Source organism: Haplochromis burtoni, unplaced genomic scaffold (genome assembly GCF_018398535.1).
Source record: "Haplochromis burtoni strain Fernald_Lab_line unplaced genomic scaffold, NCSU_Asbu1 Contig_893, whole genome shotgun sequence".
NCBI lineage: Eukaryota > Metazoa > Chordata > Actinopteri > Cichliformes > Cichlidae > Haplochromis > Haplochromis burtoni.
The window spans coordinates 78,967-97,680 of record NW_024583254.1 but is presented as its reverse complement, the minus strand read 5'-3'; the positions used below and the strand labels follow the sequence as shown (position 1 = coordinate 97,680).

The following is an 18,714-nucleotide window of genomic DNA, read 5'->3' as shown; positions in this document are numbered from 1 at the left end:
CAGAGCAATTCTGTAGTTCAGGAATTAAACAATAGGAGGATTGTTTAAATCTTATGGAAGGGGGTGTTACGAACTTGTATGTCCATGTGTTTGTTTGTGCAGGTGTTGTGTTTTTTCTATGTTAATTTAGCTGTGCCAGGGCCCTGTTCCGATTGGTGCGTGGATATACTGCCCCGGCGTGATTGGATCCAGCTGGAGGACCCGCCCATTAAAAGGAGGCTGGAGTGCTACAGCGGGAGAGGTCCTCGCGTTTCTCCTCATCACCCAGCAGTAGTCCTGTGGTAGCCGCTGGCTGCAGTATACGCTTGAAAGTTGTGGAAGTGGAGTGGGTAGGGGTGAGCTGCCGTTTCTTTTGATCACCCGTTTTCTCCTGTTTTGAGTTAGTTAAGGAGGTCAGACTCTGTCTTTATTTTTGACTTTGTTTTGGTAAGGTCAGGGGTGCGGGATTTGTGTAGGTTTGTTTTGTTTATTGTTTTGGCCTTGGCTCACCCTGAAGTGTTGACACTCCCGTTTTGGTTCTCTTTATTCACATTGTAAATAAATCACCTCATATCTAACGGATTGGTTTCGTGTGACTGCTTGGGTCTTGGGGGGGAAGCGAGTGCCTCGCTCATGTTATGGCCTGGCCCTAGACGGGTCGTAACAGCAAGTTTCAGGTTTATAGGAGAGCGGCATCTTTCTTCACCTTTAGACAATAATTCTGATGCAAAAGAGCCAAACGGGACGGCAAAAAAAAAGAATGAAGAGCGGATTCTCACCCCTGCCACTTCACCAGCTCCAGTGCGAACTAGAGGCCATCAGTCATGGCTGAAGCCACCATTTAACTATGCCCAGAAATTCTCTCACTGAAAATTATGAACAGAATCAGTGACAAAGAGCAGCCAACCTTGAATGAGTATGACTTATTGCTGGTTATGCAGAACAACCTCTTGCAAAGGTTGTATAAAGATCAGTTTTTTTCCCTGTTAGCTGTTGTAAACTTAATCACTTCTCACACCCAAATAAGCTCCACCTCCATCTCATGTGTGACACGTCAACAGAGCTCTGATGCCAGAAAAGTGCAGTCTTTGTCTTTCTGGAATACACGGATTTCACAAAAGGCAAATGATATATTTGATACAATATATTAATGTTGATTAGTGATCTAAAGTTTATTACTGAGATACATACTAATGGAGACAAAATGTCTGTACTTCTGACTAAGGGACCATCGATGTTAGAACCTGTAAATGCTAAAGCAAAGTAGTCAATTGTGTTACACAATGGAAGAGACTGGAACATGATATTATATGTATGCAGGAAGTCTGAGAAAAGGGTGAAAGAGAAGTCTGGCCTACATATTAGATGATTAAATGAGGATAGAAGTGATGCAACAGGAGAATCTAACTTTTAGAGAAATCAAGTCAAAGAATGTCAGAAGCTTCAAGTATCTTGGATACACTATTTCAAAATGTGAACCTACCTCATCCTCTATCTATGGACAAACTGAAGCACGTTATAGAACATTCCATTTCAACTAACAAAATCTTAGCTGGAACTTTAAGATAGCTAATACACAACTACAAAATATAACCAAAACAGTCCCAATTTATGACTTTTGTTGTTTAAAACAACTGAAATACATAGATCATATATGCTGACTGAAAATTAAGATATGGAACAGAGTGGAAAAGTTGTTAAACACTGATGTACAGCAGATCAGAATACAGAATCAACTTTATGCAACTGCTGGATAACATATTAAATCAGGAGCACCACAAAGCCAGGTGAAATGTGCATAGAGAGAAAAGATGATGACCATTTGTTGAAGGTTAACTATTAATCTAAAGTCCCATAAGAGAGCAGCAGCTGAGCTTTGACCTGTGAGCTACAACTTCAGATTATTTTATAGTGTGAAGTGTTTAATGTGTAAAGGGTTCAAGCTTGAAGTAACACCCATACTCAGGTTATGTTTTTGAAAATTATTTGCAAATTGCTATAAAGAGTGAGGATGTTATATTAGAGTGTGGCAGTTGAGCTTTGACCTGTGAGCTGCGTCATAAGACTGTTCTATGGTGTTTTTTAATGTGGCGGCAGCCTGCAAACACAGAGGACTGACGGAGTAGAAGCAGATTTTCTCTCTTTCAACACAGACCTTGTGCAGACAGCAGAGCGCTGCAGAGTGAAGAAGTTGATGGGAAGAAGCTGAGTAAGTGCAACTTTGACTCATTCCAGTCTCTGAGGTTTCCTCTTCATCACAGAGCAGCTGCTTGTTAGCTGCTCTGTTTGTTAGCGTTAGCATATTTCTGCAGAGAACACATGGAGACTTGTTTCATCTCTGGCGTCTGGTGTTGGATAAAGACTCCAAAGCAACAACAAAGTCTCCAACATCCAGATCAGAGCCTTTCAAACAGAGTGTGCAGTTACAGATTTGTTCTCCTCACATCATCACGTCAGACTAACAGTCTGTGTGGGTCTTCATCAGACTGTGCTGCAGGTCGGTACCAACATCATGAAACGTTCCTCACACATCTTCCACTGCTTGATCCTCTTTAACAGAGGAAGTGTGATTGTGCTGCGATGTTCAGTCACACTCAGTCTTCATGTGGACTCTGAACAGGCTCACAGTCAAACTGTAAAATGCTGGACTCCACTTGTTTAATGAATGATAATGGCAGTCATGTCTGTTTAATGTGGAGCCCCGCAAGGGACACGGGGAAAAAAATAACTTAAGATGAACTTTTGCGAGGTCTCGCAAAATAGGAATTCCAACAATGGCAGCAGCTACTTAGTTGTAATATTACTCTTTCTGGGTCACAAAATAAACTTTTGCGATATTTTGAGACGTGAATGTAGCTGTGTAAATGCTTGGCTTACAAGACATCACATATTTGCAAAAGTGCTCCGATGTTTTCGGAGATGCATGACACACACCATCTCGAAGCTAAAGGGAGGTCGAGACCTACTACAGTCGGTAGGAACATTGTGCCTCGATCTTCTGGTCGGCTTCAAGCTGGCGGCCTCCAAAGAATGCGGCCAAAACTTTTGCGAGATACCGAATTAGATTTGCGAGATCTCGCAAAACTTTAGCTTAATTTTTTTTTCTCAAACCTCCCTCCGTACTTCAATGTTCTCCTGAAATCATGGAAAATATTCAACAGGACCCGGTGAGCGCCCCCTGCTGGTTCCTTTGTAGTGCTGCTCTCAGACTCCAGTGATCCTGTTGGATGGATTTATGGAGGCTTTAAGGGATTACCTGCAGTCCCACTGTAGTTAGTCCCTCACAGCTACACTTATATATTATGCGTCAAGCTCAGTGTCATCTGTGCAGCAACATTTCTCATATATGAGTTTTCCTCTGCAAAGTGCTGTAAAGTGCTGCTACATGTCCTACACTTGGACATGTAGCAGCACATGGCAGGAAACAGAAGGTGTGATAAGATCCACAACGTTATACGAGATCAGACTGAGCAAGATAGAGATGTAACTGTGCTGAAAAAAATCCACCCACTGTCAAAGAGTGGATGGAGATGGACAGATGACAGGAACACAGTGGTTCCCTCTGTTTAGTCAGCCAGAAACCAACCTATGAAAAAGAAACGAAAGGCGGAGATGCTCAGAAGATGGAAGCATGGTGTTTAATCAGCCAATCACAGCTTTAGAAACAAAGTGTCTGCCAAGGGAGATAACTAAAAAAAAAGCTGATAGAAGCAGGTAGAAGTTAGGGTATGAACATTGTGTAAGCAGTCAGCTTGGTCATGGACATTGTAACAAAAATAAAGCTGCTCTCTGCCATTTCAACAGTCATGTCTGACCTGCTGCTTTGTAGGACTACAGTAATGGAGGGATTCAGTTGCTGAAATCGGGTCTTTGAGACACTTTTTGTAGTGAACCGATGTAAGCTGTGTCTCAGACGGAGTTGATGTTAGTACAATAACATCAGACATGACCTCTGCAGCACCTATTTGATGTGCACATGAATGATTTGTGTTTCCCCTTTAGGTGAAGGTAGAACGTGTGTGTGAGCTGATGTGTATGTGAATTCAGCAGCATGGATCAGTGTGAGGACAGAGAGGAGGGAGTCCCTCCCTCTAAAACCACTCAGAGGTGAGATGACCATCTCTAGCTGTCCATGACTCTTCTCCATGTCACAGCTCAGCACTCACATCACGTCTCCATCATTATTCACAGGGACCGACGTAGACCGGAATTCGGCTATGAGAAGAACCGAGTGAAAGATTTCATTAACACATTTGAACAAAAACAGTCATCTGCGAAAGAGTGAGTTCATGTCAGTAATATCAGTTTATATGTGATGAGGCTATCATTGATGATTTGAACTTTTTCAGGAAACACCAGAGACTCAAACCTGGAACTGAGCCCAGCTGCGTGTCATTAATGAGTGACCGGTCTAAAGATGCAGTCATGGGTTTTAAAAGCCAGCAGGCGTCTGCTACAGAGAGGTGAGCAGTTAGTAACATCAACGTGGGGCTTAGGTTTGTGTCTGATTTCTCAGACTTTTTATCTGATTTAGTTCTCAGCTCAGATAAAATAATTATTGTGGGTGATTTTAACATCTATGTAGATGCTAAAAATGACAGCCTCAACATGGCATTTATTAAAATCTATTGGCTTCTCTCAAACTTTAAAAGAACCCACCCACCACTTGAATCACACTCTAGATCTTGTTTTAACATATGGCATAGAAACTGAACATTTAACAGTGTTTCCTGAAAACCCTCTCCTGTCTGATCATTTCCTGATAACATTTACAGTAATTGATTACACAGCGGTGAGAGTAGACTTTATCACAGTAGATGTCTTTCTGAAAGCACTGTAACTAAGTTTATGAGTATAATCCACCCACTGTTATCATCTCCAATGCCCTGTACCAACACAGAGCAGAGCAGCTACCCTAATGCTACTCCAATCGAGGTTGATTATCTTGTTAATAATTTTACCTCCTCACTATGTACGACTCTGGATACTGTAGCTCCGGTGAAAAATAAGACCTCAAATCAGAAGTACCTGACTCCGTGGTATAATTCTCAAACACACTGCCTAAAGCAAAAAACTCATAAGATGGAGAGGAAATGGCGTGTCACAAATTTAAAAGATGATTATTTAACCTGAAGAAATAGTTTCTTGCTTTATAAGAAAGCCCTCCGCAAAGTTAGAAGATCTTACTAAATAAGAACAACCCCAGGTTTCTCTTCAGCACTGTAGCCAGGCTGACAAAAATTCAGAGCTGTATCGAGCCAACCATCCCTTTAACGTTAACTAGTAATGACTTCATGAACTTCTTCACAAATAAAATTTTAACAGTGAGAGAAAAAATAAATATCTTGTGATCATCTCACATATTTAATAACATGATACAGCTACGATCAGAACCATCAATATTTATACTTAGAGTCTTTTTCACCACTGGAATTTAATTTTATTTATACAAATCACAACAACTGTCGCCTCAACGTTCTTATATTACACAGCAGACCCTACAATAATACATCTAGAGAAAAACCCAACCCCTATGACCCCGTATGAACAAGCACTTTGGTTACAATGGAATGAAAAACTCCCTTTAAACAGGAAGAAACCTCCAGCAGAACCAGGCTCAGGGAGGGGCGGGGCCATCTGCTGCGACCGGTTAAGCTGGGCACACACAGTGCGATTTTTTCAGTCACGTTATCCAGCTTCTGCTCAAACTGTACGATTGACTTGCAGGGGTTAGAAGTTCGTAGGTCACGATGCAGGGTCTCACACTATACGGCCCGATGCTTTGATGCTACCTGAGTGCTCAAACTGGGGCGTTTTGCATTGTTTACAATTTGTACACTTTGTACAATTTGTACATTCCGTGCTTATTGTCCCTAGGGGTTTGCCGTAGTGGCAATGGGGTGAGTATGATTACGGAAGTGGAGGTGTGTCATAGATATACAGAATGAGCAGCAATAAAGAATAATGGTGGCTCATGAAGCAGTTTAAGAAGATGTTCTTTATAATAGTTAAGATTAGAATTACATAGGGGCCACCTGCAGCAACCGGTTGGGGTGAGAGAAGGAAAACAGGATAAAAGACATGCTGCCGAAGAGAGCCAGAGATTGATATCCAGTATGACTGAATGCAGAGGCCTATTAACACATAGTGAGTGAGAAAGGTGACTGAAGAAAAAAAAACCCTCAATGCATCATGGGAATCTCCCAGCAGCCTACAGCTGTTGCAGCATAACTGAGAGAGGATTCAGGATCACCTGATCCAGCCCTAACCTTAAAAGTGAAGATAGTGTGCAAGAAGTGTCTCTCTCCTGAACACACACACACACACACACACACACACACACACACACACACACACACACACACACACACACACACACACACACACTACTTTTAAATACTCTACGAACAACAAGTAACCCTGCAGTGCGAGAGCGAAGTGCTCTAATGGGGTGGTATGGTACTACAAGGTCATTAAGATAAAATGGGGCCTGATTATTATTTTGAATTCAGTTCTGGATCCTAGGTTTGTACGTCTACGTTTGGGCCTCGAAGTTTCCTTCTGCTCATGCTCAGCGTGCACATCTGTTTCTCTTTGAGATCAGGAAGGTATTCTAAGTCTTCATCAGCTTCTGTGGCTGCAAATGAAAAACAGTTTTCTTCTCTAACAGGATCTATGGGAGACCTGCTGAACCTGGACCCAGCTGCATTTCTTTAAAGAGTGACTGGTCTAAAGATGCAGTCACTGGTTTTAAAGGCCAGCAGACATCTGCCGCAAAGAGGTGAGCTGTGAATATCATGAACTCTTTATTAGCAATCGCTTCGGTGTCTGACTTGAATGCTGATTTTTTTTTGTTTTGTTTTTGTTTCATGGATTCTAAAATACAACTCTGTAGGACAGGTGTAGGCAACTGCTGGCCTTGCGGGCTGATGTCCTGCAGGTTTTAGACCACTGTGCCGGAGCTCATAGGTGTGTCGTGAGAAAATGATCAGGTGTCATGGAAAATTATCTGGTTCCAACTGATTAGCACTCTACGCGACAGGTGTGAGTAACGAGCAGAACAATTACATTCTCTTCCATTAGAGGGCAGAACAATTACCCGCTGTAATTAAATGGGTTGCCAACTGCCAATAAAACAGAAGAAGACAGGGAAGAAATTACATAATAGTCATTCTGGAAGTGAGACAAAGCAGCAGGTGAGATGGAGAAAATTCTGACTGAGATCAAGTCATGGGCAGTTGTCCGATAAAAGCAAAAAATGTATAATGGGGACAAAACGAGCCAATTCCTCTATCCCTGGTGCACGGGGAAAAGTTATCAATGTGCTTTTTGTGACATTTTTGTTTGGTGGTGTGCTGTTATTTTTCTAACTTATAGTATGTGCCGTACTTTAAAAATGTTGGGAAACACTGATGTAGAAAGTAGTAAAATAAAGGCAAACCATTAAATACACATGTACACATGCACACTGACTGACACTGAACACCTCCATTGCAATCAAACTAACAGCAAGTTTCCAGAACTGCTGGCACTTCAACACAGAACACAGTAACTGTGGAGACTCTCACAGAGGTGATCTATTCAATGAAGTTCTCTTCCTGATCCCTAGAGATTCCTACAGGAAGTTTATGAATCCCTACATTTTGTCTGTCATTAATTCTCCACTTCTGATTGGTTATGCCCTTGGTTAGTTAGAAAATCAATCAATAATATTAATAATAATATTCAGTAATTAACTGGATGAATTTGTATCCATTCAAATTACATTAAGATATTATAGCTTAGTGGACTCGTAGTAATCAGAGTTTGAAATGCAGCTGAAGATATCTAGGTGAACCCTAAAGGTACCAATGCAGACTAACTTGCAGTTGACACAGATCTGGATTAAACCTAAACCTTATTATTATTATTTTTTTTTTTGGCGGGTGTTTGTAGTTCAAACTGTCTGTTTTTTAGGGCATCCAGTTAGAAAATGCCTGTCTAGGTTTAGTTTTTGAAGTTTCCTTCTGCTTATGCTCAGCCTGCAATCCAGGTTCTCTTTGGGATGATGAAGGCATTCTAAGTCTTCCTCAGCTTCTGTGGCAGCAAATGGAAAGCACATTTTCTTCTCTAACAGGATCTATGGGAGAGCTGCTGGACCTGAACCTGAAAGTAGACCAGAACCTGGACCCAGCTGTGTGTCATTAAAGAGTGACCGGTCGAAAGATGCAGTCACAGGTTTTAAAGTGCAGCCGGTGTCTGCTGTAGAGAGGTGAGCTGTTAATAACATGAATTCTTTGAGAGCTTATTTAATTGCTTGATGTTATTGGATAAAAACTGCAGTGCAAACACGTCATTCCCAATTAAACTGTCTCTTACTGTCCTGTAATAGATCATGTTAGAATAGAAACAAATCTCTGCTTTGTAAACACCAAATAAAGTCATTAATGACTTTAAATCAGTCCTCTATTCTCCTGATGTGTGTTTAAACATTGTTGTGACTCAGTGTTTGTAAATAAATCCTCCATCATGTTTAACGTCAGCTCACCTCTTTTTCACACAAATATCTATTTTCATATGTGAAGCGGTGTGTGTGTTTCCACAAACACAGCAGTGAGAGTGTAAAGAATGGATGTTTTAGGTGTTAGGCTGAGTGTCTGTAGGACTCCAGCTGCTCCAGCAGGTGTCTTCTTTGTACTTTGCTTCAAACACAGTGTAGGGAGGAACTTCCACTCAGGTGTTTTTCCAGAATAAACTGAAAAAAAAATCTAAATTATAAAAATACAATGGTGGTAATTATCAATTAACAGTGGCAGGATACCTGAGTATAATTTGAATGATTGATAATTTTTGCTCTCTAGAGGGAAAACCTCTAAAAATACAATACAATAAGATACGCATAAAAAACCTTTTAGTAAATTTAAACAACCAAACTGGCCACATTTATTGCAAATGTGCTTTTTCCATTTTTGAGCAGATTGTAAGTCTGGTACAGTGACAACCAATTCTTCATAATTCCTCTACAGTGTTGACCAGGAGAGCTCAGAGGTTCCCAGTAGTGATGCTGCTGGGCAGACAGAAACACACCTGGACTCCATATTTATGGTTTGTACATAAACAACAACTGCTTTTAATAATAATACATTTTATTGATAGTAACCTTTCAAAATACCGAAGAATATTGTACACTAGATGAACAAAAAAAGTGAAAATAGAAATATAAAAAAGGTTAAAATTTGGTTTGAGGTAATTTAAGTGTAAACTAATGTCCAGAAAAGGAAACATCTGTTTTTAAAGGGAGTTAAAATACCATGTAGAAACCAGCTCTTCAAAGGTGGAGAACTCGTGAATGTCCATGAGGTGGTCGATGCTAGAGGACAGATAATTAAGATCGATGTCCTTATTTTTGCAGAATGAAAGATGATGGAGTTTGGTAATAAAGAATGAGTTTAACATTTAAGAAAAAGAAAGTGACTAGTTGTATGCAGTTCGTGTGCTGTATAATCAACAGGTGTTGGTTTTACATAAGTGATGGCAGATCACTCAGACAGACACTGTTGCAGTGAAGAGGGGTTTATTTACAGTGAGGACAAATATCCAGCATAGCACTGAGATGAGAAAGCACAATGAATAGGAAACTTGAAATATATAGAGGGAGAAGAGGAGAGAATGAAGTTAACGACTGATAGAAGCATAGTTCAGGAGATACAAAAATGTTCACAAGGAATTCGTTAGAGAGTTTGCTTGCTTTGATAACTCCAGACTGAGGGCGGCTGGTCAGAGAGCGTCATGAACTTGCAGGAAGCAGAGGAGGAGGAAGTCCTTGATTATCAAATTGGTACATAAAAGATGGTTGATTAATTCCAACTTGAGGCTGAGACAGCAATCCAACACCCAAGAGCTGCCACGCTGCTCCTTAAGTACTCCAACTAATGAGGTTGGAGTACAGATGCGTTGGAGAAACCCTGATGAACACAGCTACTCCTGCCACATTTAGTCTGGCTTTATGGGAGAACTACGAATGGCTTTTCTATAATCACAAGCAACTTTGTTTTGTCTTCAGTTAAACCAGAGCTGAGAAGTCACACTCACAGAGGTAGGTAGTGCTGAATGGTAGGAGGGCTTTTCCTGCTCGAGTGGAAAGGGAAGAAAACTTGCTCATCACAGAACTGAGAGATGCTTACCTCTTTGAATTACTTTTTTAGTGTGGGGTCAGCTTCATAAAAAGTCAAAAAGGTCCCCTACCCGTTCATTATATGTCCTATTCTCGGGAAAATCATCTTTAATGGTAAATGGCCTGTATTTGTATAGCGCTTTATTAGTCCCTAAGGATGCCAAAGCGCTTTATACATTCAGTCATTCACCCATTCACACACTGGTGATGGCAGCTACATTGTAGCCACAGCCGCCTTGCGGCGCACTGACAGAGGCGAGGCTGCCGGACACTGGCACCACTGGGCCCTCTGACCACCACCAGTAGGCAACGGGTGAAGTGTCTTGCCCAAGCACACAATGACCGAGACTATCAGAGCCGGGGCTTGAACCGGCAACCTTCCGATTACGAGATGAACTGCCAGCTCTTGAGCCACGATCGCCCCACTTGAAATTGATTCAGAAGTGTCATGGTTCTTTTTTCAGCACATTTTATACAGCTCGCTTGGCCCTGTAATGCACGTTGACAGCTGCCACTTACTGTAAGGGGTGTGAATAGGTGACTCTCTATTGAGGCACCTCTTGTGTAGAGTCAGCTCTCAGTTTCGGTTCATGAGACAGACACTATCTCTACTTTTAAGATTAGACTTCAAACTTCAAATATAGTTAGGGCTGGATCGGCTGACCCTCAATCCTACCATAGGTCTAGGCTGCTGGGGTATTCCCATGAGGAATTGAGTGTTTCTTCTTCATTCCCTATGTGTTTATACACCTCTCTCCATTTAATCATTAGTTACTATTAATCTCTGGCTCTCTTCCACAGCATTTGTCCTGTCTTTCTGTTAAAAGGGAGTTTGTCCCACTGTCGCCAAAGAGCTTGCTCATAGGGGTTAATATGATTGTTGGGGTTTTCTCTGTTTGCTTTTTATTATTGCAGGGTGTTTACCTTACAATATAAAGCGCCATGAGACAACTGTTGCTGTGATTTGGTGCTGTATTAAAACAATTTATTTAATTGATTTTTTTTTGTTTGGGAAAGCCCCACAGCCCATCTGTTATGATTTAATGTCTTAATGAATCCCCCAGTCGCATTGTGTTTAGTAAGAGAGTGGATTGCAAAGTCAATTAATAAGTGTTGAGTTTAGATGGCAGAATAGTTGTAGGATTGGGATCAGGCAGATTACACACTATAGTTGCAAAAGAACTAAAGACAGGAGCAGTTACCAATAGTTATGGGGGCCACGTCTAAGATAGACACAGTCAAACAGTGATCAAGTTTCACACTCTTTTATTTAGGCAGAATCAGATAAATACACATTGCTGCACAAAGTTACACTGCGGACACTGGAGTAACATTTTCTCTGGAGGGGCTTGGGCAGGCACACATATAGGTGAGGCTCTGCAACATGAGAGAGGAGAAAGTGACTGGAGGTAAAGGAGCAGTGTCACGGAAAGGTGAAGACAGTGAGTGAAGAGAGGTCACTTGCAGGAGGAGTGGAGTCAGGCTTCAGGATGCGAGTTTTGGCAGAGTGAGCAGCAGGCAGATCAATGATAAAGATTCCTGACCTGAGGAGGTGGTGAGTCCGAAGCGAGAAGGAGGCCAGGCAGGATATCTGTGGGTAATCCGTCCAAAGGAAATGAATGAGAGGCTGGCACAAGGGTGTCAGTGGGAGGAATGCAATCTGCAGGTGGTAAGTACACAATCAAAAAACACGTTAATCACAAAATCTGAGGTGTGTTGTCACCGTGGGTAGCTGAAAGAGTGGCAAAGAAGAGATGACCACTTTGGGATTAAATGCAGCCACTTTCATAACAGCTGATAAGTGGCAGGTGGGTGCGAGGGGACTGCGCTCCACCCCAGAACAGATCTGGAAAAACAGGCAGGATGGAAAAACATATGCTGCCCCTCCCAGTTGACCAAACACTGGTGGCCACAGCTACAGCGACGCACATCTGTGATCCATTGGACTATGCCGGCCGGATGATAATCAATGAGCCAGGCAGGTGGCGAGGGGTTGGACAAAGGGCAAAGAGGACTGGAGTGCTCAGGTTTAATTTGGGACACATGGAAAGTCTGTGGCTGTGGGTGATGGGCTCCGCCAGGGCTGCCCTCTGTCACCGATTCTGTTCATCATTTTTATGGACAGGATTTCTAGGCGTGGCCTCAGAATCTCATCTCTGCTTTTCGCAGATGATGTGGTTCTGTTGGCTTCATCAGGTGAGGGCCTCCAGCTCGCACTGGAATGGTTCGCAGCCGAGTGTGAAGCAGCGGGAATGAGGATCAGCACCTGCAAATCTGAGGCCATGGTTCTCAGCCGGAAAAGGGTGGAGTGCCCACTCCGGGTCGGGGATGAGTTCCTGCCCCAAGTGGAGGAGTTCAAGTATGTCGGGGTCTTGTTCGCGAGTGATGGGAGAAGGGAGCCGGAGATCGACAGACGGATTGGGGCTGCAGCTGCAGTAATGCGGACGCTGCACCGGTCCGTCGTGGTGAAGAGGGAGCTGAGTGTAAAAGCGAAGCTCTTAATTTACCGGTCGATCTACGTCCCTACCCTCACCTATGGTCACGAGCTGTGGGTAGTGACCGAAAAAACGAGATCGCGGATACAAGCGGCAGAAATGAGCTTCCTCCGAAGGGTGGCTGGCCTCTCCCTTAGAGATAGGGTGAGAAGTTCGGCCATCCGGGAGGGGCTCAGAGTAGAGCAGCTGCTGCTCCACATCGAAAGGAGCCAGCTGAGGTGGTTCGGGCATCTGACAAGGATGCCTCCTAGGCACCTTCTGGGGTTGGTGTTCCGGGCATGTCCCACCGGGCAAGGCCCCGGGGCAGACCCAGGACACGCTGGAGAGATTACATCTCTTGGCTAGCCTGCGAACGCCTTGGTGTTCCCCCGGATAAGCTGGAGGAGGTGGCTGGGGAGAGGGAGGTCTGGGCCTCTTTGCTTAGGCTGCTGCCCCCGCGACCCGGCCTCGGATAAAGCGGATGAAGATGGATGGATGGATGGAAAGTAGGATGAATAAAAAGAGAGGATGAAAGCTTTAGCTTGACTGCTGAGTGATTAATGATGGTGTCAAATTCAGGCCCAATGAGAAAGAGAGGGCATTTATTCCTCACGGGGAATCTCATTCAATTCCCTGTAATAAATGCATGGACAGAGGTATCTGGCTTTTATAGCCACAAATAAAAAACAAACAGCACGTAACAGGGATGAAAACTGACAGATGTTACCAGCTGCCAGGGACTCCTGGATGTACTTCTCCATGGTGTCTCTCCATGGCTGGTGTAACATGGGTTGTATTCAGAGGTTGAGAAGAGGCTGCAGAAACTCTCAGTTCAATTCAATTCAAATTCAATTCAATTTTATTTATATAGCGCCAAATCACAACAACATTCACCTCAAGGCAGGACAGTTAAAAACTCATGATCACATTGGCACTGGGAATTCTACAATGCTTGTCCTTTAATAATTACACTTTTCACCAACCTTACAAGGCTCAGTTGAACGACTGCTGTCTTGTCATACATGAAGCAAGCAGTGTTCAAACAACACGTAATGTTACTTTGAGTTAGGGAGGTAAAAATGTGAGGTCCATCTCAGTGCACCCAACCATCTGCAAGCATGTTTCTCCCACATTCTACAGTCGTGGCCAAAGGTTTTGAGAATGACACAAATATTAGTTTTCACAAAGTTTGCTGCTAAACTGCTTTTAGATCTTTGTTGCATTTGTTTCTGTGATGTACTGAAATATAATTACAAACACTTCATACGTTTCAAAGGCTTTTATTGACAATTACATGACATTTATGCAAAGAGCCGTTGACCCTTCTTTTTCAGGACCTCTGCAATTTGACTGGGCATGCTCTCAATCAACTTCTGGGCCAAATCCTGACTGATAGCAACCCATTCTGTCATAATGTCTTCTTGGAGTTTGTCAGAATTAGTGGGTTTTTGTTTGTTCACCCGCCTCTTGAGAATTGACCACAAGTTCTCAATGGGATTAAGATCTGGGGAGTTTCCAGGCCATGTACCCAAAATTTCAGCGTTTTTTTTCCTCGAGCCACTTATTTATCACTTTTGCCTTATGGCACAGTGCTCCATCGTGCTGGAAAATGCATTGTTCTTCACCAAACTGTTGTTTGGTGAAGAACAATAGCGGCAGAGGTAAAATATGCCTCAGCCAATGCAAGCACCTTTCCCATCAGCATGCCCACAAGATATGATGTTTTGACACCGTCATCTGGAAAAGAGCGGAGAGAACGGTCAGACACTAGGTAGCATTGGAAAAGGAATCCCCAACTTACTGTAGAAGGGCTCAGGTGCCAGGGAGATCACATTTCTTAAAAAAGGCAAAAGAAGAAGCAATGCGGTGGAGCTTCTTTGACAGCCGATGGGGCAGCTGGCATCAGCATGTGTTATGGAAACCATAACACATGCTGCATCGGCTTTGGGCTCACAAGAGATGGACCCAAAAGCAGACAATAGCCAGACAGAAATCAATTCTCACAGTTTTTATTTAGAGCACAGATAACAACACGTAGCTGACATGAACTCATACTGGGCACACTGGAGTGTCTCTACACAGGCTCAGGCAGGGATGCACAGGGGTGAGCTACGGTGGTCCGGCAGAGTGAGCGGCAGGCAGATAAACAATGAAGTTCCCTGACCTGAGGAGGTGGTGAACTGAAGGAAGCAGAAGGGCAGGCAAGTAAAGTGTGGGTAATCCATATTTTCCAGAGGAGGTGAGTGATAGGCTGGCACGAGGCTTCAAAAAGTCACGAGGGTTTGAGTTAGAGCAGCGCAAGCTGCGACCATAAGGAGACGAGGTAAGTACCCAATCGAGAAAGTGTTAATCACAAAAACTGAGGCCATATTGTACTGTACATAGCTGATGGACTGGCGAAGAAGAGATGGTCACGGTGGACTTAAATGCATCTGCACTTATTACAGCTGATTAGCAGCAGGTGGGTATGAGTGGACCTGGCTCTGCTCGGTAAGGGATCCACACACACCAGCTGCTCACTTGAACCATTACACCAGTATGTCTTTCCACCTGTTGTGATAGATTATTGCAAGGTCCCCGGCCAGTTCCAAAGGGCTGATAGATGGAAAAAAAACAGGAGGAGTGAATTAATTTAATTGAGATAAGTAATGGGGTTGTTACCATTTCTCAGTTACGCAGAGAAAGTCAAACTTGCAGTCAGTGAAGAGATGCTGGAAGAGATGCCCCTCACTTGTAAAAGAGATTATATCTAGGAGATTGAAGTTGACAGTGGTGGTACCACAATTGGCAGGATGGTCAAGAACCGCACCACTACTGAGTGCTGAGCATTGAGCGTGGAGCCAGCTATATCTGACTATATAATCTTTTATATCCATTCTGTTCACAGTCATCTCTATCCTGCACTTTGTAGACCAATGGATTGTCAGTGTATCCAACATGGATCTGATGTTTGGCTCCATGACTTCAGTCTGATTGGGTCATTCATAAGCTATTCTGTTGCAGCTGCTGGAGAACAACATCATCACTTTTGTGAAGAATGAACTGAAGAAGATCCAGAAGGTTCTTAGTTCAGACTACCCAGAATGCTTAAAGAATCAGAGGGAGGATGATGAGAAGACGAGGAGCAGCAGAGAGGCATTTCTAAAGATAACACTAAACTTCCTGAGGAGAATGAAGCAGGAAAAGCTTGCTGACCGACTGAAGAGCAGTAAGGGGGTTTCTCTAAAGATTCAAGCTACTTGATAAATGAAACGTTTACTAATGAAGATGAAAAAACTTATATACAGTCATTACTATGTGGGATGGAAATTTTTATGCCCACTTTTAAAAACATTACTTAATTGTTGATGTGTTTTTAATGTTTACTATTCAGGAATTCCTGCTTCAGTTTGTCAGCGTGAACTTAAATCTAAGATAAAGAAAAAGTTCCAGTGTGTGTTTGAGGGGATCGCTAAAGCAGGAAACCCAACCCTTCTGAATCAGATCTACACAGAGCTCTACATCACAGAGGGAGGGACTGCAGAGGTCATTGATGAACATGAGGTCAGACAGATTGAAACAGCATCCATGAAACCAGACAGACCAGAAACAACAATCAGACAAGAAGACATCTTTAAAGCCTCACCTGGAAGAGATGAACCAATCAGAACAGTGCTGACAAAAGGATGGGCTGGCATCGGGAAAACAGTCTTAACACAGAAATACAGCCTGGACTGGGCTGAAGACAAAGCCAACCAGGACATCCAGTTCATATTTCCATTCACTTTCAGAGAGCTGAATGTGCTGAAAGAGGAAAAGTTCAGCTTGGTGGGACTTGTTCATCACTTCTTTACTGAAACCAAAGAAGCAGGAATCTGCAGCTTTGAAGACTTCCAGGTTGTGTTCATCTTTGATGGTCTGGATGAGTGTCGACTTCCTCTGGACTTCCACAAAACTACAATCCTAACTGACCCTAGAAAGTCCACCTCAGTGGATGAGCTGCTGATAAATCTCATTATGGGGAACCTGCTTCCCTCTGCTCGCCTCTGGATAACCACACGACCTGCAGCAGCCAATCAGATCCCTCCTGGCTGTGTTGGCTACGTGACAGAGGTCAGAGGGTTCACTGACCCACAGAAAGTGGAGTATTTCAGGAAGAAATTCAGAGATAAGGAGCAAGCCAACAGGATCATCTCCCACATCAAGACATCACGAAACCTTCACATCATGTGCCACATCCCAGTCTTCTGCTGGATCACTGCTACAGTTCTGGAGGATGTGCTGGAAACCAGAGAGGGAGGACAGCTGCCCAAGACCCTGACTGAGATGTACATCCACTTCCTGGTGGTTCAGGCCAAAGTGAAGAAGGTCAAGTATGATGGAGGAGCTGAGACAGATCCACACTGGAGTCCGGAGAGCAGAAAGATGATTGAGTCTCTGGGAAAACTGGCCTTTGATCAGCTGCAGAAAGGAAACCTGATCTTCTATGAATCAGACCTGACAGAGTGTGGCATCGATATCAGAGCAGCCTCAGTGTACTCAGGAGTGTTCACACAGATCTTTAAAGAGGAGAGAGGACTGTACCAGGACAAGGTGTTCTGCTTCATCCACCTGAGTGTTCAGGAGTTTCTGGCTGCTCTTCATGTCCATTTGACTTTCATCAATTCTGGAGTCAATCTAATGAAAAACCAAACAACCTCCCAGAAGTCTGAAACAAAAGAATCTGCAGAGAAACATTTCTACCAGACTGCTGTGGATAAGACCTTACAGAGTTCAAATGGACACCTGGACTTGTTCCTCCGCTTTCTTCTGGGTCTTTCGTTGGAGACCAATCAGATTCTGCTACGAGGTCTTCTGACACAGAGAGGAAGTAGCTCACAGACCAAGCAGGAAACTGTCCAGTACATCAAGAAGAAACTTAATGAGAATCTGTCTGCAGAGAAAAGCATCAATCTGTTCCACTGTCTGAATGAACTGAGTGATCGTTCTCTAGTGGATCAAATCCAACAGCATATGACATTAGGACTTCTCTCTTCACTGTCTCCTGCTCAGTGGTCAGCTCTGGTCTTCATCTTACTGTCATCAGAAAAAGATCTGGATGTGTTTGACCTGAAGAAATACTCTGCTTCAGAGGAGGCTCTTCTGAGACTGCTGCCAGTAGTCAAAGCCTCAAACAAAGCTCTGTAAGTAAATATGTGTTCAGGCTTTTATTTATAACATAAACAGTGTAACCTGTGATGGCTTAAAAACTTAAATATATTTTATTAAATGATCATCAGCACTATGTGAAGTATATTATACTTGACGTTTTATAATCAACCCCTCAAAACCAAATACAAACACAATGAAAAAAAAACTGTGACATTTTTTATTCATACCAAAATCACATGAGATGATCCAGTGTTCTCTCTTTAGTTCCTCCTCATTTCTCCTCTGATCTTATTGCTCTGCATCAGTGCACTGCTCAGTTGAACATGAATTCACTTCTATATGTTACAGTCAGCCTCGCTAGGATGTTCCCCATTGTCTGCAGCTGCTGGCAGATTCAACCATATTCCTCATGTTTCTTGTGGTTTGCTTGTGGTTTTTCTCTCAGTCTCTCCTATGTCATGCACTTTGTGTTTGACTCTGCACAGTCTATGAACCTTGAGAAATTGTTTCAGAATTGTATCACCTGACAACAGACTGAGGACTCGTCATCACCTAAACTTCCGCTATCCACGTTTAAAAGGAGGGATATCTATCACCTTACTTCCGTGTTACCTCCGCAATGCAGTCAGTCAGGTATGGGATCAGAACGATGCCACCTTGAAATGAAACTGAAAAAATATTGAAATAAAAAAAAAAAAGTAACTCAAATAAATGCACTGAAAATCAGTGCCAGCAGATTGAAACTGAAAAATGGACTGAAACTGAAACAATTTTTTTAAGCGAAAACAAAAAATTACTGTTGCAATCAATCTTTTTCACTATCAATTCTTTTCACTTTCAATACAAGATTTTTCAGTACGTTTATTTCAGTTACATTTTTTTTCTGTTTCATTTTAAGGTGGCATCTTTCTAATCCTATAGTCAGCCCCCTCACTCATCACTAGGGATGGGTACCGGTGTCCGGTGCCATGATGGCAC

General features: G+C 42.9%; 1 protein-coding gene across 1 annotated transcript in view; it reads left to right on the top strand.

Annotated features, from left to right (window-relative positions):
• Nucleotides 1–8,103: 8,103 nt before the first annotated feature.
• LOC102299484 (NLR family CARD domain-containing protein 3-like) overlaps nt 8,104–18,714 on the top strand; it is a 36,268-nt gene continuing 25,657 nt past the window's right edge. Inside the window, exons 1-4 of the mRNA XM_042216003.1 lie at nt 8,104–8,230; nt 8,985–9,063; nt 15,610–15,814; nt 15,980–17,768. Of these exons, the coding sequence (XP_042071937.1) occupies nt 9,061–9,063; nt 15,610–15,814; nt 15,980–17,768 (1,997 nt within the window). The 5' untranslated portion in view covers nt 8,104–8,230; nt 8,985–9,060. The remainder of the gene's footprint in view (nt 8,231–8,984; nt 9,064–15,609; nt 15,815–15,979; nt 17,769–18,714) is intronic.